The following is a 14,958-nucleotide window of genomic DNA, read 5'->3' as shown; positions in this document are numbered from 1 at the left end:
TCCTCAGTAAACTTTAACATCTTGTTTGTCTGTCTTCTACCCACCCCCTCTCACCCGATTCCCACTACCGTCTCTTTCAATTCCCACCACTCTCCAACTATTCCCCTTCCTGTAATTTCCCCTCGCCCATTCATTCCCCCCTCCATTTCCTCTCCTCACCATTTCCTTCTGATCTTCCCCGTCCTTTCCCCTCTCCTTATTCCCTCCATCCCGTCCACCTTCCTTCTTTCTTTGCTTGCCTCCCTCTCTCTCTCCCTCTCCATTCCTTCGCCTCACTTTTCCAATTCCCCGTTCTCTCTCTTACTCCCCATTTCCTTCTGTCACCCCGCATCTCCTTCTTGCCCCCCTCACATCCCTCCCTTCCTTCCAAACCCATCCCGCCGCCCCTCTGTCCCAGGTTTCCAGGATGTCCACGTTATGATCTTCGTGGGCTTTGGATTCCTCATGACCTTCTTGAAGAAGTACGGATACAGCAGTGTGGGCTTCAACTTCCTGCTCGCCGCCTTCTCGCTGCAGTGGGCCACACTGGTGCAGGGCTGGCTACATGGCCTCGGGGAGGACGGCAAGATCCACATCGGCATAGAGAGGTGAGGCCGATGGGGAGGGGAGCGACTGAGAGATGAAAAGGAGAGGAGAAGGGAAGGGAAGAGCAGGACGTGGGGAAAATGGGGAGAGGATGGAAAAGGAAACAGGAGAGGAGAAGGAAAAGCAGGTAGGAACGGGAGTGGAGGCTGATGGCGAGCGGAAGAAGAGAGGAGGGGAAACCAGGGACAAAGGAAAGAAGGAAGGATGGATAATGAAAGAGCGGAACAGGGGGTGAAAGGGTGGGGAGAATGAGGGAGAGGAAGGGAAAAAGAGAGAAGAGAATGACGAAACAGAGGTGAATACATAGGGGAAAGAGACAAAAGGGGAGAACCAGAGGGAAGGATGTGAATGGTTAAGGGAGAACGAAGGAGGGAGAGGAGAAAGGAGGAGAGACAAATTGAGACGAGGGAGGGGAGAATAGCAAAAGAGTGAAGTCAGGAAGAGATTGGGAATGGAATAGATGAGAGGGGAGGAAAAAAGGGAGAGACAGGAAATGCCGGATTGGGGTGAGGTGGATAGTTAGAGGGAAGGAGAGTGGATAGTTGGAGGAAAAGAGAGTGGCGGTGTGTAATACTTGCTTGAAGCGTGGGAATGGATGGGAGAAGGATAGGGTTATAGGGTGGGGTAGGTATCCCGATGCGTGGGCCGTTGTTGCTGATGGAAGAGTGAAGACTGTCCAGATGGGATGGGGCATGTATGGGCAAGAAGGGAGGAGGTGTGGGAAGGGAGATTGGCGGGGGAGAGAGAGGGAAGAGAGGCTGGAGAGAGTGCAGGGAGAGAGGTGTGGGAGGGGTAAGGGAAAGGTGTGAGAAAGGGAGAGTGGTGTTCGGGCTCGCGGGGGTAGGAGCTCTCTCTGCGCACAACACAATGGACCAACCCTTTTCTGGGGCAGGTTATTTCTCCCCACGCCCTCTAATACCACTAACTTCATCTCTCTCTCTCCCACCCACCCCCCCCCCCCAATCACGCCCGCGCCAGCATGATTAACGCGGACTTCTGCACCGGATCCGTCCTCATCTCGTTCGGAGCGCTGCTGGGCAAGTGCAGCCCCGGGCAGCTCCTGGTGATGACAGTCTTCGAGGCCGCCTTCTTTCCTATCAATGAGTATATCTTACTCTCCCTGCTGCAGGTGAGTGGCAGAACCCTTTAAATCATGGCACAGCGGTGGGGGCAGGGGCACATGCTTTAAAAAAGAGGGCGACACCCCATTTGATCAGACAGCAAGACCACGCCACCGGTGCTGGGTTGGGCCTAGTATAGTAGGACTCACCCGCCCCTGCAGTACCCTACGTTCCGCTTAGCCCATCCACCTTTGCTAAGACTATGTTACTCCTGACCCCATCGAACCGTTCAATTTGGGGAGGGGAGCCAGAGACCAGTCCCCGTCCTGGACAGAGGGAGAGACCAAGAGGTTAGCTTTTCGACCGCTTGGACATCATGGTGGAGTCAATCGTGCAGGTAGATCATTGTTAAATCAGGCAGGTAATTCTTCCCACGATTCTCCCCCCTGCCACACCTATTCCCCCTCCCTCCTGACTCCCCCACGCCACTTTACCTCCCACAGTCTTCCCCCTGTCCACACTCTTTTCTACCTTCCCACACTATCACCCCACCCACATCCCTCTCCTCCTCACACTCCTATCCTCCCCTTCCTCCTAACCTTCTTTCCCTCCCACACCTTTCTCGGGGAGGGGGATGTGAGAAGGAGGGGGAACGAGCGGGGTGGAGCGCATGGGAAGAAGAGGTGGAGTAAACGGGGGAAAGGGATGGGAGAAGCCGAGACAACAAGGAGGGGAGGGATTTGGCGAAGCTGAGAATAGAGGAGGAGTGGGGGGGGGGGGGGGGTGGGGGGGGGGGTGGGGGGGGGGTGGGTTGGGTGCGCAGATGCAGCGGGGTGCAGAGAGACCGAGAGTCTCCGTGGAATCCGCGCTGATGCTCACGACAGACCTTTGGCCGGGTCGCAGGCACACATTTCGCAAAAGTAAACAGCGTGTCGGCCAAAGCAAACGACTTCTCGCCTGACTCCCGGCTCAAGGGGTGTCGGACTGCCAAAGGTCGGGTGGAAAATCACTCGGAGACCAGGCACCGTGGGGCGGGAATCTCGGGTTGGGTAGTTCATGGCTGCTGTCCCTCATTCCCTCCCTACCGCTCTCGCTCCCTTATTCTATTCGTTACACACCTAACTCCCTCTGTGTTGCACACTTACCCCTCCCTATCCCACTCACTCCTTCTCTTACACACTTCCTCACTCGCTCAATGTATCCCTCACTCCTTCACTCCCACACCCTCCCTTACACATTCCCTGTTCCCTCACTCTTCCCTCCATCCTACCTCCTTCCTCCGCCCTCTCACTCTCCCCCTCATTCCCTCCCTTACACATTTCCCATTCCCTCACTGTATCCTTCACTCCCACACCCTCCCTTACACATTCCCTGTTCCCTCACTCCTCCCTCCATCCCATCCCCTTCCTCCACCCTCCCACTCTCCCTCTCATTCCCTCCCCTACACATTCCCCGTTCCCTCACTCCCTACTTACCCTACTTCCGTCAACAGATAATAGACAATAAACAGTAGGTGCAGGAGTAGGCCATTCGGCCCTTCTAGCCAGCACCACCATTCACTGAGATCATGGCTGATCATACACAATCAGTACCCCGTTCCTGCCCTCTCCCCATATCCCTTGACCCCGCTATCTATAAGAGCTCTATCTAACTCTCTCTTGAATGCATCCAGAGACTTGGCCTCCACTGCCTTCTGGGGCAGAGCATTCCACATAGCCACCATTCTCTGGGTGAAAAAGTTTTTCCACATCTCTGTTCTAAATGGCCTACCTCTTATTCTTAAACTGTGGCCTCTAGTTCTGGACTCACCCATCAGCGGGAACATGCTTCCTGCCTCCAGTGTGTCCAATCCCTTAATAATCTTATATGTTTCAATCAGATCCCCTCTCATCCTTCTAAATTCCAGTGTATACAAGCCCAGTCGCTCCAATCTTTCAACATATGACAGTCCTGCCATTCCAGGAATTAACCTTGTGAACCTACGCTGCACTCCCTCAATAGCAAGAATGTCCTTCCTCAAATTTGGAGACCAAAACTGCACACAATACTCCAGGTGTGGTCTCACCAGGGCCCTGTACAGCTGCAGAAGGACCTCTTTACTCCTATACTCAATTCCTCTTGTTATAAAAGCCAGCATGCCATTAGCTTTCTTCACTGCCTGCTGTACCTGCATGCTTGCTTTCATTGACTGATGTACAAGAACACCTAGATCTCGTTGTACTTCCCCTTTTCCTAACTTGACTCCATTTGGATAGTAATCTGCCTTCCTGTTCTTGCCACCAAAGTGGATAACCTCACATTTATCCACATTAAACTGCATCTGCCATACACTTGCCCACTCACCCAACCTGCCCAAGTCACCCTGCATTCTCATAACATCCTCCTGACATTTCACACTGCCACCCAGCTTTGTGTCATCAGCAAATTTGCTAATGTTACTTTTGATCCCTTCATCTAAATTATTAATGTATATTGTAAAGAGCTGCAGTCCCAGCACTGAACCTTGCGGTACCCCACTGGTCACAGCCTGCCATTCCGAAAGGGACCCATTAATTGCTACTCTTTGTTTCCTGTCAGCCAGCCAATTTTCAATCCATGTCAGTACTCTCCCCACAATACCATGTGCCCTAATTTTGCCCACTAATCTCCTATGTGGGACTTTATCAAAAGCTTTCTGGAAGTCCAGGTGCACTACATCCACTGGCTCTCCCTTGTCCATTTTCATAGTTACATCACTCCTTCTTACATTTCTCTTTCATTTCCTCACACAGTCCTTCCCGCTCCCTACCACTAATACCCTGCTTATTCCACACCGTTCCCGCTCCGTACCTTACCCTCCATTACACGTTCCATTAATGTGACCTACACTCCTTTCCTACTCTCTTCCTCCCTACCTCCACTCTCTACCTTATTCCATCCCTTTCTCCCACTCGCTCACCGTATCTCACATTCCTTTCCTATACCACTCGTTCTGTCTCCCTTACTCCCTCCCTGGCATACTCATTCCCTCCCACCTACACTACTTCCCTCCTCGTCTCCTTTATTCATTCTCTTGCACTCCTTCCCAAATTCCATAAGACCGTAAGAGCAACGAGCAGAACTCGGTCCAAGTCTGCTCCGCCATTTCATCATGACTGATTAATTTCCCTCTCAATACCATCTCCTGCCTTCTCACTGTAACCTTTGACGCCTTTTCTAATCAAGAATCTATTAATCTCCACTTTAAATATACCCAGTGACTTGGCTTTCACCGCTGTCTGTGGCAATTAATTCCACAGACTCGCCATTCCCTGGCTAAAGAAATTCTTCTCATCTCCGTTCTAAATGGACGTCCAGCTATTCTGAGATTCTGCCCTCTGGTCCTATACTCCCCCACTATAGGAAACATCCACTCCATCTGGGTCTTTCAACGTTATAGATCTCAAAGAGATCCCTTTCTCCTTAAAAGATTCCTTCCCTCTCTTCCTCACTCCCATATTATTTCTTCCTCTCTGGCTCTCTCACTCCATCTCACCCTACCTCATTCCCTCCCTTAACTGCCTCCCTACCTCCTCCATTTATTTCACTCTCTCCCTCTCTGCTCATTCTCTCCGTCAATTTTCCCTAATCTCCCTCTCCGTCTTTCCCCCCTCCCGCCCTCGGCTGAAGCGGCAACCCAGCTCTTCCTCCACCCCTCTGCTGATCCCTGCCCCGCCCCGGGTTGCGGAGATTTGATATCAGGAGCAGAGCAGCACACCCAAGATCGGAGTCATTTGCCGGTGAGGGACAGGCTCGAGGGAGCGCCGCAGTTAAAGGCAGGGTCGAGGGAGCGTCGCACCTTCTAACTATCCCTCCCCACTGGTGCAGATTAAGGACGCGGGCGGCTCTATGACAATCCACACCTTCGGCGCCTACTTCGGGCTGACCATCACCCGGGTTCTATACCGGCCTCAGCTGGACAAGAGCCGTCACAGGGAGAATCCTGTCTACCACTCCAACCTCTTCGCCATGATCGGTGAGTCGCAAGCCCGGCGGCCCCGCGAGTGTCCGGTCGGTTCTTCTCTGCGCAGTCTCCTTTGCCACTGACCCCGCCCTCTCTGTCGCCCGCAGGTGCCATCTACCTCTGGATGTTCTGGCCCAGCTTTAACTCCGCCGTCACCAGTCTGGGTAGCGCTCAGCACCGCACGGCCCTCAACACTTACTACTCGCTGGCCGCCTGCACCCTCTCCACCTTCGCCATTTCCAGCGTCGTGAACGTCGAGGGAAAACTGGACATGGTAGGGAATCAAGGCTGGGGTCTCGCCCACTTTCTCCGCCCTTCCCGAGGGTCCGAACTATTTCTCTTCCCGTACCACCCGGAGTAGCACGTCCTTCGCAGTTAACATCCAGCTTACGATATGGTAGAGTCGTCCGATCTGGTGTGTGTGTGTGTGTGTGTGTGTGTGTGTGTGTGTGTGTGTGTGTGTGTGTGTGTGTGTGTGTGTGTGTGTGTGTGTGTGTGTGTGTGTGTGTGTGTGTGTGTGTGTGTGTGTGTGTGTGTGTGTGTGTGTGTTTGTGTGGCGGAGGAGAGGGATGGGGTCGGGCATCAAGAGCAGCGTAAACCAGGGATAAGAGGTACAGGTCTAAACCTTGTTTCAGTTCAGAACGTAATTCGTGTGCTGTCACTAACATGATACCATGTTTAGACCATAAAACCATAAAAGATAGGAGCAGAATCGGCCCATCTCCCATTTTCGCGGTGGAAAGTGAGAGACCGATGACCAGCCAGAGGTGGGAGTTGTGGAGTTGGCAGAGAGGAAGCGAGCAGTTACCGGAGTTTAACCGTTCCCTCGGCAGGTGCACATTCAGAATGCAGCCCTGGCGGGGGGTGTGGCCGTCGGCACGGCCGGAGAGATGATGCTCTCCCCTTACGGCTCCATGATCGTTGGATTCCTTTCGGGCGTCATCTCCACTTTGGGCTTCCACTACTTGACGGTAAGTTGGGGTCCCTTGTGTCCTGTACGAGGCTGTAACGAGCACCTTTCTCGTTCCCACTTTTCACCCTACTCATCTTGACAGTTGGTAATGGTGTTATCATTGTCACATGTACCGAGCTACCATCCAAACTGATCGCCCCATGCATAAGTAGAGCGGGGCAGTACAAGAGGAAAGCGCAGTAAAGGTAGGCAAGACCCGTGATGAGGTAGATTGAGAGATCGAAAGTTCATCTTTGAACGGAGGACAGGTCTGGTAGCAGTGGGACAGCGGATGTCCTTGGGCCTGATGGTACAGGGTTCCAGGCATTGTATCTCCTGCCGGGTAGGAGAGGAAATATCCGGGGTGCGAGGTCTTGCTGATGATCCTGGTTGCTTACCCGAGGCAGCGAGAAGAATAGACCATCGAGGCGAGGCTGGTTTCCATGATGCGTTGAGCTATGTCCTCAGCTCGCCGCAGATTCTTGTCCTCACAGGCAGAGCAGTCGTCATGCCAACCCATAATACATCCCATACTTTCAACGGTAATTCTGTAAAGTATTCGTAAAAGCCACCGGAGGCTTGACGAATTTCCTTTCACGAGGCCGTTCAGCTCTATAGAGCAGTTCCGCGGTGGGTGGTCCCACTCCCCTTCGATGGTGTCAGGAGTGGTGGGTGCCTGGAAAAAACAGCCAGAGGTTGTGGTGGAGTCACCCTCGACTGGAGCATCTCAGAGGTTGTTAGAGGTTATGTATTTTATTACATAATAGATAGCAAACAGGGAAATGGGTCATGTTTTGGCCAACGTTCCACGTTCTGTTCCATGTTCTATGTTTCATGTTTCATGTCTCCGTTTTCTACAACTTGTCTCCTAAGCCCATCCTGGACTCCAAGTTGAAAATCCAGGACACGTGCGGCGTGCATAATCTCCATGGGATGCCCGGGATCCTGGGAGGAACGGTGGGGGCCATCGCCGCCTCCATGGCCAGCGAAGAGATTTATGGGGAGGGGTGAGTCGGAGAGGGAGTCGGGGGTTGTACAGGGGTCCGCGGAATTCCGGAATTGCGAGGCCACGGGGTCGGGGAGTGGGTGAGTGGTGTCAAAGAGCCGGAGAAGTGTGTACGAGATGTGGGATTGGGAGCCGGGAGGGGAGGGGGAAGGATAGGGCTTCCACAGAAGGGGAGCGGCGAGAATTCACTGGATGTCGGTGGGTGTGGTCAGCGTTTAGAGGGACGGGGCCGGAGGAACCGGGACTCCGCATTGACGGAAAGGCCGAATATCAGTAGCAGGGTGGTAGAAAGGATCAGGAACCTGACGGGTGTGGCCAGCCGAGAATTAGCGGGACTTGGGACATGGAGGGTGTGGGGAAGAGGGAAGAGGTTCCGAAGGCTCCAGGAAATGGAGGAAGGAGCCTATCAGAAGGAGCAGGGTCAGTCATTAGTGACGGTTGGTGGACGGGGCCAAAGTTGCGTAGGCTGAGGTGGGAGGGGCCGGGAGGTCGATGAGAAGGACCTTACTGAGTTTCTCATCCCGCGATCCCGGTCGTGCGTGGTTCCCCCACCCCCCACGTCTAACGGTGGATTACTCGGTCTCTCCGCTCAGGCTCCAGGATGTCTTCCCTCTACTAGTCAATGAACGGTCAGCGAAACAACAGGCACTTTTCCAGGCGCTGGGTCTCGTTGTCACCCTGGCGTTCGCCTTGATCGGAGGAGTTATAGTGGGTAGGCTTCTCCCTCCCCCACGGGGACACCGGCATACAGCGTTCCGTGTATCCCGGGGACATTATCTTTGTTTTGCCTGGGTTCCGCCTCCACTTCGTTCTCAGAAGCCAAGCAGTCCTGCCTAATCACCGACCCCGACCTCTCCAACTCCACTCTCTTACAATCGAATATCCAGGAAGAACCCTCTCACTTTCTCTGGGGCGACCACCACACCGCCAACGCCTCCCCCTTCCTCGTCCCATTAACTTTCCATCCCAACCCCGGCAGTCCTTTCTTCCCTCCCAGACCGGACCTTCCGAACCCAATTTAACGGTCTTTCCACCCTCATCCGCCAGATAATTGCTCCCCCCTTCACTAGAAACCTCCCTCCCCACTTCCTCCGCCTCTCGGTAGTCCGCCAGACTTCGTCCGTCCTCCCCCCTGTTTCTACCTCTCCCACCCTCAACTGACTCCCAACCGACCTGAACAGATCTCTCGCACCTTGTACTCTCGTACTCCTGTGTTTGGGAGGCCACTCCTCGTGTCTCTATGCAGGCTCCCCCACCCACAGCCCCTCCCCAACACCCTCCTCCCCCTCCCCCCGCCCACTCGATGCAGCGGCTGGATTAACTTTCCTCTCCCTACAGGATTTGTGATGAAACTGCCGATCTGGGGAGCCCCGCCGGACACGCAGTGTTTTACTGACCAGCTGTACTGGGAGGTGAGTGCTTCTGGGGCCAGGGTGAGGGTCGCCGGTAGGATCTGAGCGTGGGTGGGGGAGCTGGAGGGTTCAGATTCCCTCTTTGTAAGGTCCTAAAACATCCCTCCCAGATAGGACGGACACTGGAACTTTCGTCCATTCCCCTTATAACAGGGACAAGAAGTTTACACACAGGAAGATCCCACGGAAAACGTCGTTGGGGCGGGAGGGGGCGGTAAATATCGGGGGCAGGACACCCGCCCTTCTTCCCGTTGTTTCGTGAACTTTTACACCCACCCACTGCACTTGGGTTAAATATATCATCCGGAACTCTACTCCGCTCCCAGTGCAGCGCTTCCTGGGCTCTGCACTTGGAGAGGGGATGTTCCGGGGTGTTTGAATCCCAACACCACCCGACTCCTCCCCTTCCGAATCCCCTGACCCTTAGAGAGCCCGGCGGCCCTTCGAACAGCGGGAACTCGAAGCTGGGTCCGCGGTGGCGTGGCTTTCCAGCTGCACGGCCCTAACCTCGGCATCGTCACTTCCCCTCAGCTTCCCGAGGACGACAGCAGCCACAGCGAGATGGTGCCAATGAAGCCGGAGGAAGCCGAGAAAATCGCCTAACCATCCTGTCCGACGTTCGCCGACGCCGACTAAAGCAGCCGGATAATTGCCGGGCAATAACATTTCTTTGTTTATTCCAAGTTATCTAACGGTCTTTTTATATGTATATACAAAATATATACCAACATATACTGCCTTTTATTGTGCGTGCCACCCGATCTTCAATAAATTGCGTTCATTTTTCATTCTGATTTACTTTTACTTGACATTTATGTCATAATAAAGCGCCCATAACGGTTATAAAATTGATAAAAGACATACACAAGATGGTCACTTTAATAGCCAAACCTGTACACCTGCTCGCTAATTCAAATATCTAACGAGCCAATCATGTGGCAGCAACTCACTGCATAAAAGCATGCCGACGTGGCCAAGAGGCTCAGTTGTTGTTCAGACCAAACATCAGAACGGGGAAGAAACGTGACCGAAGGGGCTTTGCCTGTGGATTGTTGGTGCCAGGTGGGGTGGTTTGAGCACCTTAGAGACTGCTGATCTCCTGGGATTTCCACTCTGGAGTTTGCAGAGAATTGTGCAAAAAAAAACAAACAACCAAAAATACAGTGAGCCGCATTCCAGTGCGAGGTCAGAGGAAAGTGGCCAGACTGTTTCAAATCGACAAAAAGGCGACAGCGACTTAAATAACCACGCGTTGCAACAGTGGTGCGCTGAAGAACGTGTCTGAACGCACAACCCGTCGAACCTGGAAGTAGATGGGCTACAGCAGCAGAAGACCACGAGTTTACAGACGAGCGGCCACCTTGTTAGGGACAGGAGATACTGAATAAGGTGGCCACTAAGCTTATATGGGTAGGCAGAGTCTTTTCTCAGGGTGGAGATGTCAAATACTATAGGGCAAAGGCGAGAGTGGAAAGTTTAAAAGAGATTATAAGGGACAAATTTGATTACACGGAGAGTGATGGATGCCTGGAAACGCGTGGCCGGGGTGATGGCAGAGGCGAGTATTTAAGAGGTATTTAGATAGACACCTGAACGGGGAATGGAAGGACACGGACCGGGTACAGGAAGATGGGGTTGGTACCATGTTCAGCAGGAAGGTGGTGGGATCTCCAGGAATACCCCCAAGACACTACCCTAGATACCAGACAGTGACGTGGGTCAGAGACGGAAAGGGATATAGGTGTCGAAGGTGGCTACAGAGATGTGGACAAAGGTGTACCCCTGACTGGAATGGAAACTAGAATCCACAGGTTCTTTCGTTCTTCGTTCTCCCCGCCCGTCCGTCTCCGGCTCTCTCTCTCTCTCTCCACCCCCCCCCCCCCTCCACAGATAGATACACACCATTTCTATCGACCGTGGAGGGAATTCACATTCGTTGACCCTCGCCCCTGACGGAAGGAGAACGAAGGTATCGTTCCGTCATTTCTGTCAGTTTGTTGGTGTTTTCTGCCACCTGCTGGGGGTTCCGCCACCCTGCAGGCTGCCCTAACAGGAGGCGGAAGACATCCTAAGAACTTAAGTTCCATTCTCCACTGCCGCTGCCTGACACGACGAGAGTAACAGTCTTTTCCCCGGGGTATGGGAGTCCAAAACTAGGTTTAAGGTGGGGGGGGGAGGAGATTTAAAAGGGAACGTTTGCACGCATCAGCCTCCACCACTCCAGAGAAAATACCGCAAGTTTGTCAAGCCGTGATAACCTGCATATGGCCCAATTCATCACGGGTCGTCCTTCCCACCAGACTCTGATAATAAATTTACTTTGAACTTTGAATCTCTTCTTGTAGCTCATGCTCACCCCCCGCAACCCAAGGAGCATTTCCAAAACCTCCACAGCCTCCTGTAATGGAGACAGAACCGCTCTCAATACTTGGACCAGAAATACGATCTGACCAGAATTTTACACAACTACTACGTGACTTCCTATGATACTCAACCCCATGACCGACTAAGGCAATCGTGCCGTAGGCCTTCTTTCCCACCCTGCCTAGTCGTCCGGCTTGTTTGGGAAACTGCACTACAGCGGACAGGCTGGCTCCACAATGGGTACCAAAACGGGTACCCATCACCGACACAAAGCCTACCCGCCATCAAGGACGTATACAGAAAGGTGCCAGAAGAGGGCCAGTAACATTTTGAAGGATCCCACCCGCGCTGTCAGCGAGGAGGATGCATACCATCCACACCAGGACCACCAGACTCCGAAACAGCTACTTTCCCCACGCAGTAAGGCAGATCCACCCAATAGCCCACCCCTCCACGCCCCCACCACAACTTCATTATCATTTCCTGTCAGTCATCTTATGTACAGACACTCCTGTGCCTAGAGTCATTATGGAAATACAATCAAAATACAATGTATTTAACTATCTTATGCATTTATATTCATTGTATTATCAAGTCAAGTCACTTTTTATTGTCATTTCGACCATATCTGTTGGTACAGTACACAGTAAAAACGAGACAACGTTTTTCAGGACAATGGTGCTACATGAAACAATACAAAAACTACACTGAACTACGTAAAACACACAAATACTACACAACAGACCTACCCAGGACTGCATAAAGTTCACAAAAACAGTGCAGGCATTACAATAAATAATAAACGAGACAATAGGCACAGTAGAGGGCAGTAAGTTAGCAGTAAAGAGGGCAGTAAATTATTATTGTGTTCTTTATCTTATTGTGTTTTGTTTTGAGTAACGATTATTTTGCTCTTCTTTACACTTCTGTCTTGAATTATGAGATTTGAATCGTTCAGGGTGCCACGGACTTTCATCCCAAGTTCCCTCTCTGCATCTGTTCCCCTGAGGGTCCATCCCTTCCCTGCAAACGGTGTACCACCGCCCGAAACTCCTCCCTAAGCTGCACACACCACCCGAACTCGTCACTGCTCATTATCACTGGAGACACGCCCCAAGAGCAAAGTGGAAAACCCCTTCCCCACAGTGCCTGTAAATTCAACCCCCACCCTTCTCTCAGGGCAGCTGCAGGTGAGGGATGAATGCTCGTGATATCCGGCTCCAATGTTCCGGCCTGCGGGGGAAATCACATTTTTAATTTTGTTTCTAAGCTTCAGTGGCTCTCGGCTGCTTTGGGATGTCCTGAACTTTAGTATGTGGGTAGAGAATTGTAAGCGCCTGTGTTTTTAAAGAATCAACCACTCCTCCTATCCTGGTGTTATCAGATTGATGGTCTGAATCAAATTCAAGTTCAGTTTATTGTTCTTCAACTTATACATGTATCCCGCTAAACGAAACAACATTCCTTCAGATCAAAGTGCACAACACTGTACGTATAACTCGCACACATGAAGTATGTGCCACAAATAAACTAACAAATAATGAGGTGCGCTTAGGACACAAGCTAAAAGGCAAACAGTATAACGTATCGCGATGAGACCTGTGTGGTGACGGGGAGTTCAGGCGTCTCACAGCCTGAGGGAAGAAGCTGTTTTCCATCCTAACAGTTCTTGTCCTAATGCTATGGCAACTCCTGTCTGAGGGTAGGGGGGTCAAAGAGATTGTTGGATGGATGGGAGAGATCATTGACAGTGCCAAGGGCTCCTGAAAAATATCTCGCACGGGTGTTAGAGAGACGTTCAGCTGTCCCCAGGATCCTTTGTAGGGATTTTCCATTTTCGTACCAGACGGTCAGGAAACTCTCGATGGTGCTTCTGTAAAAATTAGTTAAAGTGGGAGGGGGGGGGTGTTGCTCTGAAAATTCAAGTTATTGCAGGGTGCAATTGCCACTGAGAAAAGCAGGAGTTCAAGCTTCCTGTAAGTCACAGTCGCGAAGCAATGGGGCTTTGGCAACGCGACGCTCAAAAGATCCCAGTGGAACCTCCAGCAGGGAGTCTCGGGGGGGGGGGGGCGGGGAGGAGCAGGGCGAGGATCTACAAGGCCCAGCAAGAGAGACACACACACACACACACACACACACACACACACACACACACACACACACACACACACACACACACACACACACACACACACACACACACACACACACACACACACACTCCGGAAGATCCTCCTCCTGTCCTTGTCCAGTCTGCCGGTGACCCAGTCATTTTAACCCTCGTCCCGCCAGGGGGTCGGGCAGCTCTGGTGTTGCCATCGCTTTGAACGAGTGTGTCCCGGGATTAATCAGCCGAGAATCCTTCACACTAAAGCTGATTACTGCTATCGATGGGGGAGGGGAGCGGGGGGGGGGGGTGAGACAGAGTTTAGCGCGGGGCGCACGTTAGTGGGTGTTGCTCCGTCGGGGAGGGAGGGGTGAGACGGTGATTAGCGGGGGGGGGGGGTTCTGTTTAGCTGGGGTTGATCTGCATGGGAAGGGGGAGTGAGACAGGGTTTAGCAGGGGTTGATTTGTGGGGGCGGGCGGGGGTGAGTCAGGGTTTAGCGGGGGGGGGCAGGTTAGTTGGGGTTGTTCTGTAGGGAGGGATTAACACAGTTCATTAGAGGCAGCTTCAGATACACAAGACCGGCTTCGACAGTTCAGGACGCAGGAGACGTAACGGTTACACGCAGTGTATGTGTCTGAACACCCTCACGGGACTGTGCGCAAACATAAATACCCACACAGGACCATGCACACACACACGGCACGTCGCACCCACACACACGGGACTGCACACTCGTAACCACACACACACCGGACCACGCACATGTCTAATTAACTGGTGATGCCCTTGTGCATACAAGGCGCCCTCTACCTATTAACTGCTCCCAATAGCGTGCGTGCGTCCGATAACCAAGTCCAGCTTCTGGCCCTCCTTATGTGTGGCTTAGCTACTAAGTCCGGCGGAACCATTTCTATTGACAGGAGAAGAGGTTAAACCAGTCGCTTCGGGGGATTGGTAGCTTATCTAAGAGAAGGAAAACTCTGATCTCAAACCTCCACTGCCTTGGGCCTACACCCACTCATGGGGAAGGCTTCAGGGTTTACCCCGAGGAAACATCTGGAGCTGGAATCCCTCAGGTTGTCTTACATACGCTGAATGTTCCTGTGACGAATCTGGTGCCAAACTATATCGGTCTCTACCGTTCCTTTGGATTCATCTGCATGGAGAGGGGGAGCTTGCTCATGGGCACACCTCGACCTCCATATCCTGCTGCCCTGCCTTGCGCATCGCGTAGGCAGCTAGGTCGCAACATCCTCTCGAAATGAATGCCAGCATTGAGTTCGCCTTATTTAACTCCATCTCACGTTCTTGATATTTATTATTGTGTTTATTCTTTTTGTATTTGCAGTCTGTTGTCTTTTGCACTCTGGTTTAACGCCAAGTTGCTGTGGTCTTTCATTGATTCTATTTTACTTGATTTTATTTTATTTTATGGATTTATTGGTTATGCCCGCAACAAAAAGAACCTCAGGGTTGTATATGGTGACA

General features: G+C 52.3%; 1 protein-coding gene across 3 annotated transcripts in view; it reads left to right on the top strand.

Moving 5' to 3' along the window:
• Positions 1–9,792, top strand: part of rhbg (Rh family B glycoprotein) — a 13,969-nt gene extending 4,177 nt beyond the window's left edge. For all 3 annotated transcript variants that reach the window (XM_073061398.1, XM_073061400.1, XM_073061401.1), the window contains exons 2-10: positions 398–587; positions 1,564–1,714; positions 5,493–5,640; positions 5,736–5,902; positions 6,462–6,599; positions 7,454–7,587; positions 8,180–8,298; positions 8,925–8,998; positions 9,530–9,792. In XM_073061398.1, the coding sequence (XP_072917499.1) occupies positions 398–587; positions 1,564–1,714; positions 5,493–5,640; positions 5,736–5,902; positions 6,462–6,599; positions 7,454–7,587; positions 8,180–8,298; positions 8,925–8,998; positions 9,530–9,601 (1,193 nt within the window). In that variant the 3' untranslated portion in view covers positions 9,602–9,792. The remainder of the gene's footprint in view (positions 1–397; positions 588–1,563; positions 1,715–5,492; positions 5,641–5,735; positions 5,903–6,461; positions 6,600–7,453; positions 7,588–8,179; positions 8,299–8,924; positions 8,999–9,529) is intronic.
• The last annotated feature ends 5,166 nt before the right edge of the window (positions 9,793–14,958 follow it).

This window comes from Hemitrygon akajei, chromosome 11 (assembly GCF_048418815.1).
Source record: "Hemitrygon akajei chromosome 11, sHemAka1.3, whole genome shotgun sequence".
Lineage (NCBI taxonomy): Eukaryota > Metazoa > Chordata > Chondrichthyes > Myliobatiformes > Dasyatidae > Hemitrygon > Hemitrygon akajei.
The sequence above is the reverse complement of the archived record's forward strand: the minus strand, read 5'-3'. Positions and strand labels throughout refer to the sequence as shown.